Source organism: Alosa sapidissima, chromosome 3, assembly GCF_018492685.1.
Source record: "Alosa sapidissima isolate fAloSap1 chromosome 3, fAloSap1.pri, whole genome shotgun sequence".
In the NCBI taxonomy this organism is placed as follows: domain Eukaryota; kingdom Metazoa; phylum Chordata; class Actinopteri; order Clupeiformes; family Clupeidae; genus Alosa; species Alosa sapidissima.
The window spans coordinates 10505564-10531958 of record NC_055959.1 but is presented as its reverse complement, the minus strand read 5'-3'; the positions used below and the strand labels follow the sequence as shown (position 1 = coordinate 10531958).

The window sequence follows — 26395 nt, the reverse complement described above, 5'->3', positions numbered from 1 at the left end:
GTGTGGATGGTGATGTAGTATGGATGATGTTTCAGAAGTTTGAAGCGGTTAAGTCATTATATGCACATAATTGTTTTGAGGGATTTTTATATATAATACACTCTCACAATCTCGTAATATTAACACTTAATAATCATATACTTTAAATGTATACATCTCTTGACAAACAGACATGAATTAATATAATATACCTTAATCGTGGCAGTCCCTCGGAGTAATGTTTTTTTTTAATACCTAAACTCTTTTCAATCTCATGTTATATATATATATATATATATATATGTGTGTGTACACCATAGCCTGTGAATAATCCATTAATATATTTTATGGACTCTGTTGGTGTATGTTCTAAAAATAAAATAAATTTCGTTCCACCATGTTGTCAAATGCTTGTATTTATTTATTTATTCATTTATGTATACTTGTTTTTTATCATCAGATCAGATCTGCTCTGGCATGCATTAGATGGACCCACAAGAACATCAAGTCACACAATAAAAACATACAATGTTATTATTGTAGCTTAAAATACAATAATGTCCAGGCCCTGTTTGGGCTTCTAACAAGGAAACAGGGTTTGAGGAACCAAGAAGCTTTACAGTAACCTGACTCGGAGTTATTTAATAGGCACCTGAATTACATATAACATAAAAGTGCCCCTTAGGCGAACCTCTCCACGGCATGACTTCTCAGTCCATACTGTGCTGATAGAAAGATTTATTTGAAAGTCCATGGCTCAACACCATTCTAAAAAAGAAATGATATAACAATATATATCATATATATATATATATATATATATATATATATATCATCTGTAAGTTAAACATCCATGAAAGAGGTACTTGATCTGAAGCTGTTTATAATAGTTGCAATGTTATTGCGTCCACAGTAGACTGAAAGATGTGAAGATTTGGTTCATGGTGTTCAAGTCACTCCAGCCTCTCTAAGAGTAAGAGCACTGGAGGGCGCTGTGGCGTAACTGGTGACCCATACAGGACCCGAGTTCAAGTCCGACACGGGTCATCTCCCGATCCTACCCCGTCTCTCTCTCACTCGCTTCCTGTCAGTCTCTTCACTGTCCTGTCATAACAAAGGCAAAAAGCCCCAAAAATATATACTTAAAAAGATTAAGACAAACAATGGCTTTGTTTGAATTAGGTGAATGAAGAGTTTTTAAAGGGAGAAAAACATCAAGGAATCGGGATAGAACATCCTCATTTGCTCTCTGCTTTGTTTTTCACTCATATCCACTGTCTTTTCACAGAACGCTGCTGACATCACATGAGTAGAAAACTCTTCTGTGTTGACATCAGTTCATAATCTCGTTGTGATCATAGAACTGGTCCAGGTCGGCAAAGATGTCGTTAGGATTCCTGCAGCTGAGGTTGCAAAAGCAGGCATTAATCCACATCATCTTCCAGGACAACACAGCTCCATTGGGACAACGGAAGTCCACCTCAATGGTCTTGGACTTGTACGGGATGCAGCAGCGGTCATCAGTAGCAATGCAAACTCCACAGTACTTGGGCCAGTAAGCCTTAGTGCTGACACAGCCTGAGAGAGTGAGGTTCTGGTGGTGTGGCTCTCTGTAGATATTCAGACACTTTTTCCCTTCCTGGGACGAAGAAGAAAGAAGACACGTGTTTTTGACAATAATTTAAATCAAAGCCCAATGAAGACCCAATTCTTCCCTAACTTCCTATTTTTCTCTGTGTATACAGTATTTCACATAAAAATATATAACATAAATATACATTTGCTGTAGTATAATATATTATATTAAACATTTTAATTATAATAAATGACAGATTACTAACTACTGATTTTTGCTACTTCTGTCTGTTGGCAGTAGGTGTTTAATATTTACATGTTTTTCCAAAAACAGCAGATGTGTTCTCATTGTACTTTTGTACAGCTGCACACAACTTGTCACTGTGGAACAGGTGTCCTTTTAGGTGTACTTCCACATAGGAATGTCTAGTTGACCAGTTGATGAAAGCCCTAATACCTTGATGTGTTTGGTGATGTCCACCTCACAGGGGCGGATGGTGCACAAGCGGCTCTCCTTCTCCATCTCACACTTGGCGTTGGCGTTGGAGATGCGTGTGGACAGGCCGCGGCCGCACGTCTTTGAGCAGGGGCTCCACGGCGTAGTCTGACTGATGCAGTTCCGGTGCTGCTCAATGGTCTGGGAACGCACTGGACAGAGGGTTCATCAAAACACTGAAATCAGAACCAAAGCCAACACTGGAAGGCCAACTACATGGGACTTTAAACTTCAAACACAGTCCTCTTATTCTATTAGGCAAAGGTCCAAAAGAAGGTTTTTGTGAAATGTCTGTTTAATAAAAAAAATCTAAAACATGACAAACTATAATCCATAAACAACACATAGACAGGGTAGAAAACCCCTGGACTCTTTTCTTCCAAAAATTCTACAAGCCAAGAACACTCAAGTTAGCAGAGTAAAATATGGGCCGCACTGGCCTGGACTTAGCCTTACTCTCGGCCACATGTCTGGGGGAGGTCTTGCGGGCCCTCTGGGCGTCGTCGCAGACCCACGTGTCGCAGCACTGCCCTGGGATGGTGACGCGGCGCGGCGCCTGGCACCAGACGCGGGGGGGCGGCTGGCTGGAGCACAACGACACACAGCCGATAGCCCCGTTCACACAGAGGCAGGTGTACTTGCAGCTGGGCTGGAAGCTCTGGCCATTGCGGTAGATGACACCATCATACTCACAGCCAGTGCCAATCATATCTACAGTAGAACACAGAGCCTACTCTTTATGGCGCACTGCAGACTGAGATTGGTATCGATGTTTAGGCAGCTGAGATTAGTAATGTTCATAAAGTCATCTTGTGTCTACAAAGTCAAACTTAAAAAGTAAAGTTATCTTATGTTATATGAGTTTTTAACCATTTCAAAATTGAACGGCAAGTGTTAGAAAAGCAACAGATGTTCACAAAGAAAAACTAAAATCCTTCAAAATCTTTTTGCTTAATAGTTAAATTAAGATGAATTATACTTATTAAATAATGTCCATATTTAAATGAATGGGATATGAAAGGTGATTCCCACCAACTTTGACTTCTAAACCTCTGTCTCAAAGTAACATATGGTGCAGGAACTAACCAGATATGTAATGTTTTCAAAAGGCATTCAAAACATATATGCAATGTGGCCTGTTCTAACTCGCACTTCACAACCTCTATAACCACATGCTGCCCCTCCTTCCCCTCTAAAGTTTAAGTTGAAGACGTAAGGGCACTTACATGCACATACTCCTTTTTCGTACCTAGGCTTGTCTGCACTGTAGTCACAGTACAGCCCCTTGTGGAAGTCGCAGGTGTCCCTCTCGTTGCAGGTCTCTCCCACCTGTTTGGCGCAGGCTTTGCAGCAGTCGCAGCCATCCATCACCAGGCTAACCCCCAGGGGGCAGGTCGGGGGCATTTTGGGGCACTTGCAGGGCCATTTGCAGTACTGCGTGCGGTTATACAACTCCACTGAGGTCACCACTTGATTGGTGCTGAGGTTTTGTGAAAGGGTCTGCAAGAGGTCAAATAATACTTTAAATACACAAATACAGAATGATGGTCTTAGTTAGAGACATAATTATGGTCTTAGTTAGAGACAGGCAATCAAATGTAACTTCACAATGAGTATTACTAAATATGAATGATCGTTTTGTGGCGGCACCACACATTAAAATATGATAAAATAAAATAATGTGTGCTGCTTGTCATTTTCTAGATGATACTCATTTCAATGGCCTTCATCAACAAACTTTCCAAGCTTCTGGAGAGTTATGGTTGCCCACAGCATCGTAACTGTTTCTTCAAACCATCATCAACTCTGGTGGGTTTAGGTCTCATTTCTTGGTATGGTTTTAAGAGATGGGGATAACACAGGGACGTGGTGTACATATTGGCATGTATTACAAAATTACAGAGCGCGGATTAACCAATGGGTGGCGTCTTATTAAATTTGATGAGGCAATGACTTTACTGTGCTACTATAGCCAGTGATGACTGTGGTAATACTGTTATGTGGTAAACATTAGGATATTTAACTTTTTTGTGGATTTCATGTCACATCAAAAGAAATCAATAGATAACTAAAATACATATGGTTTACTGAAAACTGCCCCCCCCCCCCACCCCAAGTTGTGTTACCTGTAATTTTACTTAAAGTCACAAATGTATCACAGGTGAAGCAAATAGGCTACTCCTCTGGACATGACCATTTATCACCAGATGACGTATAGGTATTTCAAAGTTATAATATACGTATAGGTATTTCACTTATAATTTAGTGAACATAACTCACTAAGCAGCCCAAATTATAGTGTTTATGCATCACTGAGAAGAGAGTGATGGCGTTTTAGGGTTGCATGCGTGACACTCATAGGAAACAAAAAAAGAGGATTTGGCTAATTTTCTGTTCAATTAGAACCAGCGAAAATGGCAAACAAGTGGAAACAAACTGTGCCTATGGCCTTTTTGTAGGGCGAAAATCGACGCTGTTATATTGTTAATAATTTCTCATAATATCATAACTCATAATTCTTTCCAAATGACAACACATAAATCTGTTTACGCACCTGATAGATACTGGCTACCGTTAAAATCCAAGGCAGGATCCACCTCATCACGGGTTTCCAGTGAGAAATTCATTGAATCCCAAATCACATTCACCTCAGTTGGAAGCCTTTGCGCAGCTGGACTAGCACGCGCACACACGCATAATGCCACATAGGGTCTATGATCTGTCCACTAGACTCAGGCAGGCTGGATCCGATGTCAGCTCTAAACTTCCATACGCTTGCACTCAACACAGGGAAAGACCGAGAGAGAGAGGGTGTGTGTCTGTGTGTGTGTATGTCTGAGAGAGAGAGAGGGAGAGAGAGAGCCAGCCAGCCAGACAGACAGACAGAGAAAGAGAAATAGTATTCAATTCAATTCAATTCAATTCAATTCAAAATCACTTTATTCAGGGGGCAATTAATTAATGCATGCGTGTAAAAGAAAAACAGAGAGCTGTAAGACTAGACTATTGTACTGAAGAATCCTCATTTTGAACTCCTGATACAATATTAAGTGTAAAGTCTCATCCCAATAGTTATTTGGCAAATGGGAATTCTGAGGTGTGTCCATTAGATAATCTAAAGAACACGTCAACCTTCTAATAACTCTGATGAATTGCCATTTGCTTGCATTTTTTCTTTTAAAACTTTGTGTAACTGACAATGGTTTATTTTCTAAAGGTTTAAGGTGAGTAATCCTCTGAAAAACATTTGTTGTCAACATCAAAAGTTTTTGCAAGAGCAAAACGATCATAAGATTATTTTGAACCACCTTCTCATCTCTTATCTGGAGATGCTTAAGATGCTTCCCAGGGTGCAGGATGACACCATTACAGAAACGGGTGCCTTTGATGAAAACCTAATCTTGTGAAATTGGTATAGTGAAGGAGGGCTAATAAAAATGTTTCTGCTTCCTGAAGGGTCCAGTGCCATTCAGAGCTTCTCACACAGTTAAGGGCCAGGCAAATTACAGTCGTTGGTGGTAGAGTGCCACCGTAGCCATGGGTTGGATAAAACGAGTATTGAAACAGTAGATACCTCTCTCTCTCTCTACAAAGCTTACTGAATTATTGAAACACTTCCACCTATTAGACAGTAATCTCAAGTTCAAAGCTGGGTTTATTACACCACCACTTCAATGTGAAAAAGCCTTTAATCTCACGTAATTATGTATTCTTGATTGATTGATTTCATAATAGCTGCTCTGGTAATTCACTTAATTGGTGTCTGGATGTGGTGACAGCCAACCTAGGCTCAATTTAGTTCTGTAACCCAAGAGTTGCTATACTGTGTTCAGAGTGAGGAGGGGATGGCTAGAACTGAGTGGAATGGCACCATAATGACCAGCTATGCAAAACTTCCAGGGAACCACACAGAATGTCCCAGAGGCATCTGGAAACTTTCACCTTGGAACTCCGGTCAGAGCTACTCGCCTGGAGTGATTCTGACCAGATGTGGATGTCTGCTATATCCACTTACACTTGTATCAGTGTATTCAGTTGTATAACGCTTTAGAATGGATAGTAGTAGGATAGTAGGTACAAGTGTGTACACAAAATGGCAGATCAATCTAAGATTCAGTTAACAATCCACCGGTGTCACATATTTTGAAACTGTCTGAGAGTCAGATTTCCACTGCCTGCCTGAAGCCAAAACAGATCTGATCCAAACAGTCAACTGACACATAATACACGTTCATTTTATTCCAATGCATTTTATTGTTGAATTTTAACAGGTTGATTGAAGACGAGCTAATTCATGTATGATTAAGTATCAATATCTGGTTAATATGATGGGTGTAGATTGAAGATATAGGAGTGGTCAGGAGTGTCCATCATTTTAATTGTAGGCATCCTTCTCAGACTTGGGCTTGCTCTGTGTCACCACATCTGTGAAAGCAGGCGCTAGTTTAGTCTCTGGTGTTGGCGCTCCAGCATCTGTCAATCCAGCCACTGCGGTGTCCAGAGAGAGGTTGGCTAAACAACACAAAAAATGAATAAAAGATTAATAATCAAAACTGCTATTATTAATTGCATCAAAACGGCCTCTCCATCCTTGCAAAATGAAGTGAAAATAACAGGAGCATTCTTTCCCCTTTATGACAATCTTCATTGTACAAATGTAGTAGTTAGTTCACACCAATCCAAGAGAAAGGGAGTTGAGCTCCTGTCCTGTCCTGTCCTGAGTGAACGTGGATGAGGAGGAAGTGTGCGGAGTTAGGCCTGACAGCTGGGGGGTTACACACACACACACACACACACACACACACACACACACTTTATGCCTATGCCTGACAGGACTCACCGGTGGAGCGTTTCAGATCAGGCACGTAGTCGTTCCAGAAGGAGCACTCTGCTCTGCGCAGCGTTCGGCTGTTGCTCAGGGCTCCGGTCAGCTGCTTGTAGTTGTCCCCTGCAGCCTGAGCCAGCACACGTGGCCACACAGGCAGCAGCTCCGCGAAAGACACGCGCGCCAGAGAGAGCGGCGCGTTGGGGTCACTGGAGAGACCAGGAAAACACAGATGGAGACAGGGAACCAGATTAAAGAGTAACACTCGTCACTTGTCATTTTGAGAGGATACCTGTCAATTATATTGGAAACTACTCAAAGTTCATGTTTTGTATTTATATAAATATATATATATATATAAATACAATGTCAATGCCAATGTCAACCAATCCAAATGTTTTTTGGACGCAAGAACCAACAGAACATATGAATTAAGGGATTTTATTAATTGTAACACAACATTTGTAATTTATCGTTTGGCATGTCCTTGTGAGGAGGGGTTCTTTTATGTCGGCCACACAAAAAGACGGTTAAGGGACCGTCTTGCTGAGCACAAATATGCCATCAGAGTGGTGAATAAAGATTACCCCATGGCTAGACACTTTAACGAGTACCACAACAAGAACGACTCCTTGATAACTATACAGGGCATTGAGCATGTCAGACCTTTGGCGAGGGGGGGTAATAGGTTACAGAGGTTGAACCAGCGAGAGTTGTTCTGGATAAATCGCCTGAATGCTATGGAATATCCTGGTCTAAATGAAGACATCGATTTCACTTGTTTTTTATAGTAATGTAGGCCTACTGATGTGAATGTCACTGTATATTTCTTTCATATATTTTTTTTATTTTACATTTCTTTTCTTCTTTTTCTTTCTGCTGTATTAATGTGCAAAGGATCACCTGTTGTAGAATATCTACGTCTTTTCTGGTCATATGACCTCTTGACCCTATATAGGTGAGGCCTAAGTCCTCATTCACTTGTACATGCCCCGATGAAGACCAAGTGTGGTCGAAACATGTTGGCGTTTTAAACTATGGATTAGCCAGTAACAAATAAAGGCTTTTTAAATATACCTTCCTCAGTCACCGTTCCTGGAGTGCCTAGATTTGCTTTCCTTTTCATAGCTGTCAATTATATTGGAAACTACTCAAAGTTCATGTTTTGTATTTATATAAATATAATTTTGTTTTGTTTATGCTTTCGGATATCTAAGGGGCCTTAAATGAGGAAGCGTTATGTCACACTCATACCCAGTCTTGATGAAGTTGGCCATATAGGTCATCATCTGGGTGGAGAGCGTCCTGTCCTGGGTGGAGAACAGCTGCTGTGTGCCAGTGTTGTGGGGCAGACCAAACACTAGCTGTACATCCAGGGGCATGGACAGGCCAGCACTGAGCACACACACACACACACACACACACACACACTATCAGTATTGGTTACCTTCTTCAACATCAGACGACTGGGGATGCACCACACAGATTAAAATGAGAATGGTAGATAAAATAATCAACATAATGACATCATCCGATTCTGAAACTCATTGTGCAGAGGTCACTACGTATAGAGATAACCATTCCAAACACCTCAGAAGAAACCTCTTGTGCTATGTCCCATACGCTGCAGAAGAGAAACATCATAATATCATATGTGTGCACAAAGATCAAAGCAGAGGTGAGAATGGTTAGATCATAGATGAAACAGTGGGGGGGGGGGGGGGGGGGTGGAATTAGGACAAAAACATCTGCGAGCTACCTGCTGTCTTCACTGCAGTGATGAATGTCAGTAAGACAAAGAGAGGGTTGAAAACATCTCGCTCACAGGCATACTTCAGCCTTCAAAGCAGAGAGTGCAATCCATCAGCTGCTGTACTGTACATCCACAGCTCTTAAGAAACCTGGCCACACTTCAGTTTGGAGGCCAGGAGACATCCGACCGAGTGTAGTAAATGGCCACATGGGCAAAAACGGTCTCACAGCCGCTTGTGAGATGCCAGCTCTTTTTGATATTGAGACTTACAATGGAGGAAATAATTATAACATACTGTATACTTAGAGACAACTATAGTTGGTATCTAGAACAAAAATGACGCCTTTTCTTTTGCTATCAACATGAATTATGCTTTATCATGACTGTGTGCACAAAGCATGTTTGAGGGTGAACGTGATCTCCTGTGGGTGGAAACAAAATATAAAAAAGTCAAAATGTAAGCAACACCCAGTCCTAGTCCTGCCCGGTACAAAAGCAAGTCATTCTGGTGCCAGGGCAACCTCTTCGCTGTCTTTGAATCTATCTATTGTTTCGCTGCTAGTTGCTCTGCTCTTTGAAGCTAAGGTTGTTCAAAGTGACTCTGATGGCCCTTTGTGGTCTGCGCTCAGTTGGCACTGTGACAGACTCATAAAGCGACCACTCGCCCCACCGGCTGGCTGCACTGCATACTGTCCAGGTGTCCATGAGGGACAGCCCTGAAGGTCATGTTCTGCCTGTGGCACGCACTGGCACCAGACGATGATGATGATGATGATGATGATGATGATGGGCAGTGTTCCCAGAGGAGAGAGGTGGAACACAGGGAAGGCATCTGAGGAATGTCCATGTGTGAACCTAGAGGCTGCGTCCCTCCAAGCACTGCTATACACGAATGACTGACCTCTGTACCTCAGCAGACAACAAAATGTTTTCAGAGAAAATAGCTTTTTTTTTCACCTGATAGAGGAAAGTAGGACATGTGATGTTCATATCTCTATTTCAAGAAACACACACATACTGTATATGCAGACCTTGAGTTTATAAGTCAGATTTATCACAGTCACCTGGTGTGAGTCATATCCTCAGGTAGATGGTACATGAAGACGCTAGATCTCGTGTTCGCAGCCCAAAACTCCGCCATCTTCTTAGATGGACAGATGATAAAGAGATCCCTAAAAATAAAAACATTGCGCCAGTTGAAGAATAAATCAATAAATAAAGTCAGGATTTTACTGCTTGATGGTGTTTTAAGCCCCCGTTGGAGGCTTAAAACACCATTGTGCGATTTTATCTGATCATATATGTATTGACTTATATATGAATGAAATATAGTTTTTTTCTTATGCAAAGACGTTGTGTAACCCTTTTTTTTTGTGTAAGGCTTTCATTTGCAATGCAGGATTCAAGCACGTCCCTCGACTTCTTTGTGGCAGCTTATGCTAGGTTTGCGGTGTGCACTGAAGCATTTCCTGTGCACTCTGTGGCAGTAACGAGCACACAGAGAGACGTCCACGAGCAGCAGTCTGCCACCTCCACCACCGGGGAGGACCCAGATGAACAAGAGCCACACTCATATGCACACACACACAGACCAGACAGAACCCTGTCATCACCGCTGTACCTCTCAAACAGAACAAATCCAAAGAATGTTCCCCAGACCTCCAGACACAGAGACAACAGCAAGAGAAATTCACACTGTCTACAGTAAGCCTCTACACAGCTGAGCGTAAACACACAAAAATACATAACATACATTACGAGTAGGTGCTGATATAGTCCATTTACCTTTAAGACTTTGGCCATCTGTTTATCAGTGTGAACACAAATGAGTGCGAGTGTGTTAATATCTTTATGTCTCTCTGCATTGTATGTGTGCATGTGTGTGTGTGTGTTTTAGTGCAGTGTGTGTAACCTTCTTGTTCCTTCTGCCCATCTGCCTTGCTATGTCTAGAGAGCCGCTTGTTGAAGGGTGTGTCGCATATGGGTCAGTGCTGGTCCCTGCTATATTTGACACTAGTCATTATGTGGCTAGAGCCATGCACCACATTCAGAGTCACTCGAGGACCAAAGCCTCTCCAGCCCATAATATTCTATACACATGGTGTATCAGAGCATTGCCACATGAGAGAGGTGTCAACTATTGAAGAGTAGCCTCGGCACTGAGCTAATCTACAGATGACCTAAAAAAGATGTTTAATACTTAAAACCTCACGACTCGGGCAGTCTGTAATTGGCCACGCCAGAGATCCAGCTAAGCCAGGCTTCTTTTGCCCGACAACCTGATATTACTGGCATGCCTACTCTCCAACTCTTTCCACAATGTTTGGATGTGACCTTGGGTTTGAGGAGAGAGAGAGTGTGAGTTGCCTTCCGTCTCATCACCGCCTGGGCGAAGCCTGCCGTTTATTTCCACTTTAAGCCTCTCCTCCTTCCTTCCTTGGCCACCGCAAGCCGGTCACGCCCCTCTGAGGAACAGCTTGCGCTCAGCGGTTGCGGCAGCTAATGTCTTCATTTCACTCTAAGCCCCTTCACGCTCACTTGAATCTCCCCGTTCGAAGCCTACACCTGACCTGAGGCCCTACTAGGCGGTTGATCCGCTATATTCCCACACTGAACCGAGCTCCACATCCCCTGTGTTCGTTTTAGTGGCACGCCATCTGACCTGACAATCAGACTGTCAGACTGTATCATGGTAACATAATATAAAAGTACAACTAACTCCCAGATAAAAACATCCAGAGCTGCCCTTGATCCCTAAAGCCCCCAGTTACTTAGGTTCCTACCCTTAACCTTAGTTAGGTTAATGGTAGGAACTAAGGTAATATGCAAACACACAGGTGAATGTTCCTCAGGGACCCCACCTGGTGGCATTCTCCAGGGCGCGGGAGAAGACGTTGTACCCAGCAGGACTGGGCGTGTGCTGCAGAGAGTAGAACCAGGAGGCGGCCTCCTTCACAAACGCACTGGCCTCAGGGCCACCCAGTGAGTTGGACAGAGCCTCGTAGAAGGCCGTCTTGCTGTCCGCTCTGCCCTGCAGCTCCTCAAACTTCTGCAGTGAGAAGAAGAACAGTGAATGGCAGTCCTCCCAATACAGCATGCCACGTACAACAGTACACCTGATAGACAGTAAATAAATAAACATGTGCTTGGTTTCTGTAGCTGGTATCAGGTTGGTGTTGATGGAGAGGTGTATTTGGACCTTGATGTTGCGAGCGCGGCTGATCAGGCCGTCCTCAGCGGATGAGCCCAGCAGCAGGTCAGCTCTGTGGAAACGAGAGCCTCTGAGCGCCGACGCTGGGTCCTCCTTTACAGAGAGCATGTCCAGCACAGGAGACCAGGCCTGCAGGGGACCACTGACCGCCAACAGCTACCACACATAAGCACATAGCCAGTTACATCAGTGTGAAACACATCAGCCAGTTACATCAGTGTGAAACACATCAGACACACACAAACACACAGACACACAGACACACAGGCACACACACACACACACACACACACACACACACACACACACACACACACACACACACACACACACACACACACACATATACACACATACTGTAATACAAAAAAATGTAAATTCTCCATCTCTTGTGAGCTACAATACTATACTATAGTAAATTAGTTCATGTTCCATTCATTTGAAAGCTGTGCATGTGCAATGCATAATCCTGAGCAAACCTTGGTCTGGGCAGCATTGATGGCTTCAGCTGGAGCTGCCCTGAGGCAGGCCAGTAGCTGGGCAGAGTCCGTGGTGGAGCAGCCCAGCTCTCGACCCAGAGACGAGCTCTGCTCTTGGGCCCTGGAGGGACTCTGCACCGCTGCTGGAGAGAACACCGAGCCCCCCTAAACAACACAACAACAACAATGTCAACACCAACATCACTGAAGCCGAACTGGCACACATAACATGGACAGCATTGTGTGCCAGTATTCACTGGCCTTTATTCTGATGATAGAAGCCTATTAAATAACAGTTTTCAGAGTTACAGCGTTAGGACCAAAATCGAGCATGGGTCCTCCTGACCCTGCTGAAGTGTCCTTGAGCCAGACACTGAACCTTAAACCGTTCCCACTATGCAGGTGGGTGCCTTGCATGACAGCCTCAGTCATCGGTGTATGAGTATGTCTGTGTGAATGAGTAAATGTGAGGCATGACATTTTTAAAGCGCTCTGTGTGCTTGAGTGCTCTGAGGAATGGAAAAAAGCTATATAAATGCAGGCCATTTACTATTTACCAAAACAAACGAAAGGTGAAAGGTCACACATGAATGATTCTCCACAGATGTTGTCACACTTGATCAGCTTGAGGAGAAAGTGTTTTGAAGGCCTTTGAAGAGAGATCTGAAACCCCACGCATCGTATTCGGATTCACAGAATAACAACTTTAAATTCCAATATAAGTACAAGGGCAAGCACACACACACAAGGTTAAACTAGTACATAAACTCAGATGGAGTTGCAGTGCAGTAATTTGCATTTTGTGCTGTTTCAACACAACTTCCTATTTCTATAATTTCTGGAGTGGAAAATGTGGTTTGAGAAACACAAACACACGCAGCTTCCCTATTTGATAAGACTTGCTGCAGACGTTACATTACGTACGTTGGTGCTCGCTAAAGGGAGTGTTGCGAAAGAGGGCTACTCAGATATGAAAAGATTATGGTGGCGGAATGAACATCTGAAGCATGGAATGAAGTTGAGACACATCTCAGCACTGGGATATTGGCTGATTTGATGAGGTTTTTTGGTCAGATATGGGTAATGCTGTGAACCGTCCAGGACTAACACCAACTAGACAACAGAGACCTACCGCTCTAGACAGTGACCCTGGAGGTAAGAAAACATCTTGAAGTCAAATCTGCATTATGATAGGTCTCAATGATTTAGAGTGGAGAATACTGTTCAATGGCCATTTGTGTCTTCTTTTGTCGTGTGTTGTTTGGAGAAAAAAAAACTCTTCAACAATGTATGAGCAACATAACCTGACTAAACTTAGCATCTTACACTTGTAGCCAATAAAACTTCCACTTGAAAGCAACCACTCCAAAATCCTGTGGTCCACATAATTATACGAGCAAAAAAATACAGCAATGCTTCGGAAGTAAAATCTACAAACTGCTCAAGCTTCAGCACCAACAACAGTGTCCAGAAGTCGTGTCCCAGCTGAATATTTCCAAAAATATCCACCTTGGTTGGTTGCTAAGTCTATTGTGGACTGTAACACTAAAAGTAAGCCTATCATTTTAACTACAGCAGATTGGGAAAACAGATACTATGGCAACCCAAAGTTTGCGTTGCTTTGCTGTGTTGCTGGCTGAAGTTATATTTAGCTCATGCGGTAGAAAGCCACTGCACAGATAATCTCTGTGATCACTCCAGGGTTCAGGAAGTGATGAGCACACATTTTTGAAGATAGTATACTGGCTTTGTAATGTATTTGAGTATTAGCCCATCTAAGAGAACTAACCATTCATGCATTCATTCAACCTTCATTTACAAAAGATATAGTATAATAATTGTAAAAAGTATAGGCCTAGGCCTATAAATAAAACAAAATAAAATAAATAATAAGATAACCTACATAACATAGTAGAAGAGGAAGGGAAAAATAAGAATACATCAAATATTAACAATAAAATAACAATAATAAAATAAAATGTACTTAAAACAGTTTGACATAGGAAAGTTTATAATTACAGATCTGAATTGATTATAGGAAAGTAGAGTTAATTTGTATATTACATTGAAGATTATTTCAGGAAGTAGGGGCACCATAACAAAAGGCTGACTTTCCCAACTCAGAATGGATACAAGGAACCTTGAGCATCAAACAGTCATTTGATCTGGTCTAATAGGGACCAGAATTCCAAACAAGCATGTTTGAAATATAACCTGGTAATTTCCCAACTATACCTTTGTAAATAAACAGATACCTATGATTATGTCTCTTCTCTGTCAAAGATGACCAACCCACTTTACCATAGAGGACACAATAAAGAGTGCTATAGCCATCACCAGTAATGAAGGGCAGAGTGGTATCCATTCATATTGTTTTTAAAAGGTAATGACATGGACTATCTGTTTCTACTCAGATCTGGATCAGGTAATGCTGATGACTCTGTCTGACTACCCGCCTGCTGACATCTGTGAGCCCATCTTCAGAGTCGGAGAGCAGCTCAGACTGGTGTCAGAGTGAGCACTTACTTAACACTAGTGCACCACAAACGCCTGTGATCACATTACACCCTGACCACCTCACAAGAGGACTGAGGTCAACACTACAGCATGTGCCGCAGTGCTTGGCTTTGATCACTTGATTGGCTTTGATCAAGCTGTATTTGAAAATGCATGATGCAAGTTACATCTGAACACAGAGTATAAAGACAATTCCATGATATCAGATGACAAACATTGTGGCAAATGTGAAGTACCAAATCAAAAACTCCTCACATAATCAATTAACTGCAAATGATCATGGTATTTCATACCCTGACACTCAATTGGTTGCTTTCTCTAGGGAGGGCTACAGATGGAAGGTGCGTTCACTACTGACAAAAGAAGAAAACTACATTCCCCAGACCCATGTGGCCAAAGTTTACCACGGGTACGTCTAACATTTCCTGAGGAGGGGTCAGTGTTACGGGTGGAAAAGCACCTTGCTGATGATGGCTGTCTCTCTGTTTTCAGATGGCTATTTGAGAGCGTGAATCGAGTGCAGGCGGAACAACTCCTGGGTCTCCCTGGCAACAGAGTGGGCTCCTTCCTCATCAGGGAGAGTGGAAGAGGTGCGTTGTAATGCTGGGTTCCCCCAATACTGAACCATGAGGTTTTCTAGGAACCTGGGGAACTCCCTGGTGTTGCCCTAACTGCCTATGTTTCTTTTTCAGGCATGTACACTCTTTCCATCCGACACAGAGTGGTGAAGCATTACCGTATCAACCGCCTGCCAAATAACTGGTACTACATCTCCCCAAGCCTCACCTTCCAGTGCTTAGAGGACCTGGTCAACCACTATTCCGGTAAAGACAGGCTCACCAGCATGGGTTCTCCAGGGGGGAACTCAATGTACTCTTCTTTATTATAAAAATGGCCTTAGCCAAGGCTCTGCAGAGGCATGAAGTTACAGAAAGAGTCCTGTTAAAAACCTTATATAGGTTATTCATGGTTTATACTTATACTTATTATGGTTATACTAATAAATGGGTTATACTTTTTAAATATCTGTTTAAAGAGTGGCAATGTAACTGGGTTGGAATGGTTTCTAGGCTACATTCTTTATTCCTCTCACAGACACAGCTGACGGACTGTGCTGTGTTCTCACTGGTCCCTGCATGCGGACATTTGACTGTGCCTGGACACAACTTAACTCGGCCCCACCTGTGGACAACCCACACAGCTTTGACTGGAAATACGTCAACAGGTAAACAGCTGCACTGTAAAAAATAACTGACACTATTTACGCAAAAAAATTGTGGCAGCAATTTCCACTTACTTTTTTTAGGTAAATCTTTACCTTCGATTACACAGATTTTCCAAATGTCCTTTACCATAATATATTACGTAAAGCTTACGAAGATTTCACAATTTTTACATACTTTTTTTAGGTAAATGTTTACCTTTGATTACACAGATTGTCCAAGTATCTTTTACTATAATATATTACGTAAAGCTTACTAGGATTTTTTACATATATTTTTCTAGCCTTCTGAATGTAAATGAAGCCCTAAAAATTGTGTCTTATCTACTCATCTTTTCCTGTTCTCAAACCTAACATGCTTTGAATTTTTTCAACGTTAATTTATATAACACATTACAATAGTGTAATAATGACACCACACAATTTACAGAACAACTGGTTTTTATTAACCAAGTACCAAAGTACACCCACAACTGGGAAAGTTACAAATTTGTATTAAAGATACTATTGCATCTTTCTCCATACCATAAAGCCATAAAGTAAAACTTGCTTGCAATGGTAATTCTATTTTAGTAACAGAGACGACGGGGGGGGGGGGGGGGGGGGGATCCATTATGGATCCGAATCCATTATCCTAAGTCAGTACCAAAGTACACCCACAACTGGGAAAGTTACACATTTATATTAAAGAGTCTCAAGTTTAAAAATAAAAAACACAAATATTTTTAAAATTCCAAAGGTTAACCATTCTCCATACCATAAAGCCATAAAGTAAAACTTGCTTACAATGGTAATTCTATTCTATTCTGAAAAAAAGCTCAGTGCTTGTGCAACACCATGAACTGAAAGAAGTATCCGAAACCATTATCCTAAGTCAGCAATTTGTTTCTAAGTGTTTGCACCTTATTTAGAAGCCTTTTTGGCTCAAGCTCAAGGAATATCTTCTGAAAAGCATCAAAGGTATTCTTCAGTTTAGGTGGGTACTCAAGATTCAAAGCATATATCAGTCCCATCAGCAGTATACATGCCTTTGTTTTGTTTTCAAGTTTAGTGAGCACTTCAGTGCCATCGATTACAAGTGCCACATCCACTGGATCCACTGGATCATCTTGAGAGTAGACCAGAAGGACCTTCATGGTTTGAGATTGGCTGCTTCGGTCATTCTCCTTGATTAAAGCAAAACACAACACAACAACATTACATTAACAAAGGAAATACTCCACTATCCATGGCACAACAATGGGTATTCCAAGTCCAAGTAAGTTTAGTGCCAAACCTTAAGATAACTGAATAACTTACATTTGGCAAGATAACTGAGTTATCCCCCCCACACACACACCCCAACACCCACATTTCTTTTCTGACTGTATCAAATACTCAGCACTCTATAGACAAGATAGAAAGAATGGCTGTCTAATATGTCAACAGAAATAACCATATCATTACAAATGGGTATACCTGGCATTTTAGAAACAGCTCGTCGTTGTTTTCTCCAAAGTACTCCATGAGGCTGCAGATGACTGCATCTCTTTGTTGGTCGATACTATGGAGCTGTTAGGAGACATATTGTTTGCACATTTATACATGGCATAATAAAACATACCAGTCAAAGTTTGGACAGACCTAACACACAGGGTTATGCAGTGAACAAACAAAACAGAGCAAATTATTTTATACTGTATGTTAGACTTCTCAAAGCAGCCAACATTTGCTGTGATGACATTGTCTCACACTACTGGCATTCTTCTAACCAACCTTACACTATATTGCCAAAAGTATTGGGTCACTTGCCTTGACTCACATATGAACTTAAGCTATTCAGCTTCAACTCTTCTGGGAAGGTTTTCCACAAGGTTTAGAAGTGTGTTTATGGGATTTTTTGACCATTCCTCCAGAAGCGTATTTGTCAGGTCACACACTGATGTTGGACGAGGAGACTGGCTCTCAGTCTCCGCTCTAATTCATCCCAAAGGTGTTCTATTGGGTTGAGGTCAGGACTCTGTGCAGACCAGTCAAGTTCATCCATACCAAACTCTGTCATCCATGTCTTTGTGGACCTTGCTTTGTGCACTGGTGCAGTCATGTTGGAACAGGAAGCGGCCATCCCCAAACAACATCAGTGTGCGACCTGACAAGTACGCTTCTGGAAGAATGGTCAAAAAATCCCATAAACACACTCCTAAACCTTGTGGAAACCCTTCCCAGAAGAGTTGAAGCTGTTACAGCTGCAAAGGGTGGACCGACGTCATATTAAACCCTATGGATTAAGAATGGGATGTCACTTAAATTCATATGTGAGTCAAGGCAGGTGACCCATTCATTTTGGCAATATAGTGTATTTAGACACTGGGAATGCTTTTCTTACAATCCTGAAGAAGTTCCTACAAATGTTGAGCACTTGTTGGCGGCTTAAGAGGCATTGTAGATGACCATCTCAAAAAGCTGGTTATGATGATGCCAATAGTGTCTGATGAAGTCATGAAAGTAAACAAGTAAACAGAGGCTATTTAGAAGAATTCAATGCTTGAAGAATGTAACACGTTTTCTGATTTTTAACAGGCAAAAGCAAAGTATGTTTGATGAATCTGATTTTTCTTCATTATTCACTATTAGCATCATCATAACCAGACTCACACGATGGCCACTTACGCTAAATGTCCATTAACATGAGTGAGCAAAAAACATTCAACAGGTGCTCAACATGTTATGGTTTTGGTTATGGGATTTGTCCAAAACGACATACAATTAAAAACAATACAATAGTTAAATTTAGCACTAAACAATTTAAAGTTAGTGTAAGGGGAATAGCAATAATAAACAACAATGTAAATTCAATCAAAAGCCTAAATAAAACAAATTTCATTTATAATTGTGCATAAGAAACACTTAATTAACTAAGTGCATAGGAAGTGCAATCTATCTGCATAGGAACTCCTTCAAGAATATTAGAAAACTATTCTCAGTGGTTGAGAGAATGCCAAAATAGAGATAGATAGATAGATAGATAGATAGATAGATAGATAGATACTTTATCTATCTCTATTTTGGCATTCTCTCAACCACTGAGAATAGTGGTTGAGATCATTTGCTGTGCCATCACAGCAAATGATGGCTACTGTGAAAAGCCTATATTAAACATTTTTCCTTTGTAAATAATTTTTGCTTACTAAATAACTATGCAGCTCAAAGTGTCAAGTTTTCATTTTTATTCTACAATGTCAGAATACTCTGAAAAAGAAACACATACTGTACGAGTAGGTGTCTCCAAACTTTTACCTGGTAACTGAGTAAGCATTATATTATGAAAACATAAATTAATGAACTGTATGTGAGACTAAAAGTACCTGGCACAGAGTATCCAATATAGGACGAATCTTGGATCCAGCCACTCCTCCCTTGGCTCTCATCACTTTGAGAAGCTGTGGTGTGTAATGGTCAAGTTTGCCCAGGAATGTCGCCTCAAGTGGAATGGCTGTGATTCTTCTGAACTCCTCTTTCACCTAAAAATGAGAAAAAGCACAGTGCTCCCAAATAAATCTTTTTAGAATTTGTGCATGGATTGATAACAACAAACAGAGAAACAAATAACCTGAAATGGAAAGAAGACATTCATACTAGACATAATAAATAGATTGAGCTTTCTTACTTGATCCTCTCGGAATAAGCCAGGCCATCGCTCTATGAACTCTTGGACAGAGGGACCATCATGCACCACTTCAAGTCTTCGAATTGCAAATGTTTTGGCCATTTTGGCTGTGATTGTTCTTTCGTTGTGTTTCTTCTTTACCTCATAAAGCAAATCAAGTCTCTCTTTCTCCAAACCCTCCTTTGTTTCTCCCACAGGAAAGGGAGGAAGATAGTTAACTTCTGCCCTTTTTGGTCTTTTTATGTTTTTTGCCGGGGCCTGGTTGCTCGAATCCTTCCTTTTTAAAAAATTCACCTCAATCTCAGGGCAGGATATGTTTCGGCTTTTCAGCATGCGTCGGAAGTTGCTCATCCTCGTTTTTAAACTTTGCTGCCAGCCATACATCCCTGAGAAGGACCCAGGCTCCTTGAGACATGGAAACTTCCCCACAAGCGCTTCAACAACTTGTAGTATGTGGTGATCCGTGGGATAAGCTGTATATTGGAAGATTGAATCAGATAAAGTCTGCCTAATAGCTGCCTTCACCCTTGCGTCATCGAATGATGTACCATTCATATGGTACTGTTTGTTTGCCTCTTGCAGAATCAACTCCACATCACGTGAAAACTTGGGTATCTCAAAGTGTAGAGGCCAAGGATCCAATCGGCAAGAATCCGGAAGGATCACTGTGTCTCTTGAGCTACTGGCCAAGCTATCATCTGCACTGCATTGTGCCTCTGAATTTTGATGTGATGATCTTGGAGTAGAGCTCATCACCAAGTCAGATTCAGCTATAGGGCTGAAGGTAAGGGTGACTGTGGACTCTACTTGGACGATTTTGATTGTGCTCTTGTCATTTATATCTTCTGTTGAGGTCAGAGTGAAATATTCATTGCCAAAATCTTTATCTTCATACATTAGAGAAAAATCCCCATCAAGTTGGAATGTCTCCAGGATTATTGAACGAAGTGCTTCTAATGTTTGAGGAATGCCAGAGGGAAGGGTAAGCTTCCTCACATCACAATCTTTAATCACCACTCGTAACTGGGCTGGCAGAGACATTCCTGCTGCATTGGATACACTCAGCTGTGATGGGGGGGGGGGGGAAAAGAAAGAAAAATGTGTTAGTCAATGATTGAAATAGAGTTGGAGTTTAAAGGTTGTATCAGCAATTAACTCAGACAACTCAGGGTTACTCCTGACTACAACAATATACAGTGCTGTGAAAAAGTATTTGCCCCCTTGCTAAAGTTTACTAAAAAGAGTAATTCTTAAACATTCTTTTCAAAGTTAAATTCTTTAACATATTGTGTAATGTGTAACACATTAACAAATACTTATGCCCTCTGTATTTTTTAAGGAAGAACATTTATTTATTTATTTACGATACATTCTTAATTCACAAAGAAAATTGGTGTCCTTAAAGGTTGGATTTTTACTCATTTCTTTTAAATTAAGGCATTAAGATCAATTTCCAAAAGATGATTTTATATTCCTCTTCTTAGTCAACTTTAGCAAGGGGGAAAATACTTTTTCACAGCACTGTAGTAGGCCAGTCAACAAGCTCAAATGTGCCCTTTCAGAAACATTTAGATATTGTTTTAATTCAACATTTAAGGGTAATTCTGTCATATAAAATTATTTGTGTGCAATTACCTATTCTGATGTGCTAATAAAGTGTTTTAAAGACACCATTTGTCTGCCTGCAACTTTGTATGCTGCCAAGGGATACACATCAGCCAGCTGTGGTTGTTCAAGGACTTCTATCCTTCTTGTGTATTCTACTTCAAAAGCCCGGAAATGTTCATCATACCAAGCACTTAATACCTTCATTACAAAAAATGGGGCTTCGTGCACAATGATAATCTGAATTATTTCAACAAAATCAGGCAATCCTCCAGTTTGTCCAAAAGGTAACAGCATCCCAACAGCATAGTCAGTGCCCAGAATTGACACTTTATTTGCCATGTTCACAGACAATTCAGTGGGAAACTTCCTTGCAATGGACTCTTTAATCTCCTCTCTCAGAACTTCAACAGCAACTCTGGAAATTTTGGAAACCGACAGCGTTGGCTTCAGAAAATTTGAGTCGTGGAAATTGTATGCAATCATGGACTGATGTTTCTTAGCCATCGTCATTAAGATATTTCGGAAGGAACCAGTCTGGCGCACAATCTTCTTGAAAAAGCTGTGTTTCCCTTCAAACCTCATGGTCCACAAAGCCACTACAGGTCCAAAGGCGGTTATGAGCCATGGATAGTGCTCGATGAAATGGTGCTTGGGAATAATTCTCTCTTCTGGGAACACTTCCTTAAATCTGTGCCGGTGCTCACCAATCTTACTGTCAAGGCAACCAATTGTGTAGTGTGTATGAATTGGAGCCATCACAAGCTCAACAATGTCTTTAAGAGTCATTATAACCTGCCACACAAGGTCATCTTCTGGTACTTTTCTGCCAACCATGAAGGGCAACATCCGCAACAAACACCAGTTCTCATGTGCGTTGCCTCCTATGCTTCTTCGTGAGGTTAAGTCCAGTGGAACAGCTTGAGGGCAGTTCGTTTTGTCAGACCATTTGTAGGGAAAATGTCTGATAGAATGATTTAACTCCTCAAGAGAGAAAAACTTCTTCTTGATAAGACTATTCAGACACAGAGCAAGTTCCAGTGGTACTATTCCCTCAAGCAAGTCATGCATAACATCTGGAGGGTAACCAGAAATCGCATGAAAAAAACTAAGTCTGTCAGAGATGGCACACTGCGATTTTACCCCAAAACAATGGACTTGTGTGGAGTCGTTCAAAGCCTTTTCAACATGCAGACTGTGGTCATGCTTTGTTCTAAGAGGGAATATTCCTGTACTAACTTGATGACTTTGAACCTGCGAACTTTCTGCTGTACAAAAGCGGCAATAATGTGATGCAGAAAAGCTTTCGACGAACCCCCCAATTGAATGAGCTCCAAGATTGTCAGCAACCACACAGAATGCAGTGCCTTTGAGGGTTTTACCCAAACATGGAACAAAAACCCCTTCGTCTTCCAAAACTTTCAAATCTTTGAGCAAAGGTTCTAGCACTTTAGAGTATCCATACCGTTTCACATCATCTGCCTTGCAAAGGACAGCAAGAAAAATAGAGGAGAGTGTTGATCTCAAAGTAGCAGGGATATCTCCCAATACCCAATACACAGCTGTGATCTTGTGCTTTTTGCGTGACGTTCCTAGTGGATTACAAACTTCAAAATCATCAACGTAAAGTATCAGTGACAATTTTGTATCATCTGTAGATAAGAACTGATTGTCTTTGAAGTGTGACCCATCATGAAATGACCTATAACCGGCTTCAGAATGTGTCCTGCCTCTATGGAAGAGCTTATCTTGGATGTCTTTTTTGTCCAAAAGTAGAGAAAGCACAGGCAAAACTGGCACATACTGAAAGGTTTTGTGCTCCTGATCATCAAGAATGTGTTCAACAGGTTCTATGATAGAAAAGTGTTCCTTCAAGAAGATGCTTCTTTTGTAGGATGTGCTTAAAGGCCCATCTGCAGCCAAAGCTGAACTCACAGGGTTTTGCTGGCAAATATTTGTCACCAGTTCTGAAACCACAGAGTCATCAATAGTGCATCCATGCTTTTGCAAAGTGGTTAGTAAAATCTCTTTAATAACTGGGCCTGAAGCAGTGGAAGTAATGAAATAAAGCTCTTCTATGATGTCATTCAAACATGTGTTGGAGACATTGAAAATGCTTTCCAATTTAAGGAAGAGACATCCAAATCTGTCACTAATTGCCTTTCTTACATCCTCTTCTTCCACAAAGACAGAATCAAAGTTGCTTTCATTTTCCTCATCTTCACCAGATAACTGCATTTGATTATCCTGAAAAACTGACCCCTTGAAATCTCCATGTGTATGAGGAGTATGTTTCTTACTTTTGTGAGAGAAAAATGTTCTGTATATGTTTGTGGTGTGATCACAATCTTGAAATACACAACTGACAGTTTCAAATTTTTTAAGATGTCTTCCAATGTGCTCAAAATATTGCCTCTCTGTTTGGAAACCACATGATCGGCACACAAGACAAGTAAATGATCTCAACTGATTCAATGCTGTAGATTCCGTATGATATCGAGACAAATGGCTACGTAATGAACTCCAGGTCTTGAAAGAGCAAGGACAATTAGAATGTAGACATGGTATTGATTGGTTTCGACCACAGTGTCCATGTTTTAGTCTATAATGCTTCAACAATTCTGCTCTTCTTTCTGTTGCAAAATCACATGCTTTGCAATGCCAATTCATTTTCTAATCAGAGATTGCCAGTTTAGGCGTTATTGTTCACAAATGTGTTCCATGTCACCTCCGACCCTGAATGTGTGTCTGTAAAAAGATCAGTATTTGGTTCATTGAAAATATATGTGTTGGACAGTTTTATCACGAATGGTTACTGACTGAAGGGTATTTATGTGCAACGGATATTGGATAATCAGTTAGAAGTCATACCTTAGGTTGTCAATCTTGTCATCGTACTTCATGTCGTTTACAATGCTGCGAACAGAAAAAATACAACGTAGAGGTTAGCCTACATAACGGACAGGCAAAACATTACTAACAGACCGCAGATCACTGCAGATATTCAAAGTTACATTTTAAGGAAGCTGTATTCGGTCTATGCTTCGTGAGCATTTCCCAGCCCTGCCTTTCTATTGTCCATTGAGGCACACTCAAATCCACGGACACACCGGCACTGCCATGTTAAAATATAAAGTGTTGTCCTTGTCTTGCTTAGGTGTTGTAAAAGGTAATAAAGACACAAACAACGACCCACTGTAAGTTATTTGGAAACACTGAGTCACTATTCATTGCGTTGTGAGACAAGAGCCTAACGTTACCGCAAGCAACACGTCCCACATCTCTTCACAGCAACGTTACAGTTAGCCTAGCGCCAGCTGCTTGCTAAGATTTTAGATTTTAAATGATTGCTAAAATTAGATGTTGCAATAACACCAGCATAACACCGTCAAAGGACCTAAAATAGTCAAAAAATAATAATATAAAGGGCGGGGATTTGCAAAGCTTAGCCTACGCGTCAGTTAACTAAGTTAGCACATTAGCTAGATTCAAACGTTATAACCTCTAGCAACCCCCACGACTGAAAACGGTGTAACGTATGGCTGCTATGTTAATTTAGCTAGCGTTACCTTCCAGGTAGATTCTAGAAGATTAACAGCGGGACTGTAATTCACTTGTGTTCATAACGGTGGTTCTGGTGCTACAGAGGTTGATAGTTTAATATAGTACAATCCACAAAATCTCAACCATTGACTGTATAAAAAGTAATCAACACCTCGGTGACACACAAATGATGACCATAACGCTAACTTACTGCTCTGCAAGTTGCGATGATACATTGGAGCTTCATGAGTAGGAGATTAAATGTGCAATACCACATTGAAGACCTTACCTCATAGTGAAGATGCGTAGAAAAGAGAGAACGTCGTCGCCGCCGGATGATTCAGGTGTATTCATGTCAAATGCGCATGTCTATTGAATACTTAAAAAAATAGGATATATCTTACCGGACACTTTTCACATTCTACATATATCTTGCATGGAGTTTACTAATAAATAACATGTGTCGTCCCAAGTATTGTTTACATAAGAAAATTAGGTAATCGAGTATAGTTTATCTAATATTATAGTGCAAACGACAGAATGTAGTCATTGTATGTATAATATACACATATAACTATATCACATTTACAACACCTCAAAATCATTTTTTACAGTGTGTGGGCCTATGAACAGCAGGCACTCCCTCATGGTTGGAGCATTAAAGGAAAAGCTCACTAGCCTCCATTGCATTATTTTTAATATCACTGGCTTATGTCATTTGGGCCCACCCTGGTTTATTCAATCTGGCCCCCTAATCGTCCCCCAGTGTAACCTCAAACTGGGGTATGGTGGGCATTCTGGCGCATAATGGCTGCCGTGCATTACCCAGGTGGGTGCTACACATTGGTGGTGGTTAGTGAGGTTCTCCATTCACTGTAAAGCGCTTTGGATGCCTTGAAAAGCACTTTTTAAACGCAATGTGTTCTTTTTGTTGTTGGATCACTGCCGTCACTGACCACCACTCTCCCCCAGCTCGGAGCTGTTGCCAGACGAGGCCGATCCTGGCCGCCGCCGCGGCAGCGAGCCGGACTCCAGGGTCAGCTACGGGGTCCAGAGCAGCGTGAGCTCCTATCTATCGCTGGCCGGAGCGCAGGAGACCAAGCGCTACAGCTGGAAGCGGCGCAGAGGCCGGTCCGTGTACGTGCTCCAACAGTCCCACCTGAGGAGCAGGCTGGCTGTGGAGGAGGACAGCTATGAGAGCCTGTCCCAGTGAGGATCGCTACGCCAGCGAGAGCACACCTGAGATCACTCAGTGGGAGATGAGAGTGGGTGGACCTCAAAGATAAGAGGACTGAGACCAAGACAGAAAGACTACCTGAAGTGATGCAATGAAAAGAAGACACTTGATGGGAATAGGCCATTTGACACAAACTATATTCACATAAAACGAGATATAAAAATGTTGTTTTTTTGTTTTCTATTTCAGTGGGCAAAGTGTTGTGTATCATTGTACTTTGCCTTTTTATGACGTATACGTGTGAAGTGTTAACCAAAGTACAAGGCGGGGATCACAGTGACCAGCGGCAATAGCAGTAAGTGTCAGA

General features: G+C 41.4%; 4 protein-coding genes across 4 annotated transcripts in view; 1 reads left to right on the top strand and 3 right to left on the bottom strand.

Annotated features, from left to right (window-relative positions):
* Positions 1-419: 419 nt before the first annotated feature.
* ccn4b (cellular communication network factor 4b) lies at positions 420-4837 on the bottom strand. The gene is made up of 5 exons (XM_042085971.1): positions 4605-4837; positions 3277-3550; positions 2507-2761; positions 2012-2202; positions 420-1618 (listed from the first exon to the last, which is right to left on the bottom strand). Exons 1-5 carry the CDS (start codon positions 4650-4652, stop codon positions 1313-1315), a joined length of 1074 nt encoding a protein of 357 aa, XP_041941905.1. The 5' UTR covers positions 4653-4837; the 3' UTR covers positions 420-1312.
* A 1443-nt stretch (positions 4838-6280) lies between these two features.
* The window catches only part of tg (thyroglobulin), a 45816-nt gene continuing 25701 nt past the window's right edge, over positions 6281-26395 (bottom strand). The window contains exons 41-47 of the mRNA XM_042085875.1: positions 12319-12483; positions 11828-11995; positions 11490-11677; positions 9693-9800; positions 8130-8270; positions 6891-7084; positions 6281-6562 (exon numbers count right to left, since the gene is read on the bottom strand). Of these exons, the coding sequence (XP_041941809.1) occupies positions 6426-6562; positions 6891-7084; positions 8130-8270; positions 9693-9800; positions 11490-11677; positions 11828-11995; positions 12319-12483 (1101 nt within the window). The 3' untranslated portion in view covers positions 6281-6425. The remainder of the gene's footprint in view (positions 6563-6890; positions 7085-8129; positions 8271-9692; positions 9801-11489; positions 11678-11827; positions 11996-12318; positions 12484-26395) is intronic.
* LOC121705158 (src-like-adapter) lies at positions 13237-26234 on the top strand. The gene is made up of 7 exons (XM_042085978.1): positions 13237-13473; positions 14733-14832; positions 15158-15244; positions 15328-15425; positions 15528-15659; positions 15931-16060; positions 25824-26234. The coding sequence occupies exons 1-7, from the start codon at positions 13395-13397 to the stop codon at positions 26062-26064; spliced, it is 867 nt and encodes a 288-aa protein (XP_041941912.1). The 5' UTR covers positions 13237-13394; the 3' UTR covers positions 26065-26234.
* Positions 16747-20744, bottom strand: LOC121705131. Its single transcript, XM_042085933.1, has 4 exons — positions 19704-20744; positions 19402-19557; positions 17516-17608; positions 16747-17223 (listed from the first exon to the last, which is right to left on the bottom strand). The coding sequence occupies exons 1-4, from the start codon at positions 20742-20744 to the stop codon at positions 16927-16929; spliced, it is 1587 nt and encodes a 528-aa protein (XP_041941867.1). The 3' UTR covers positions 16747-16926.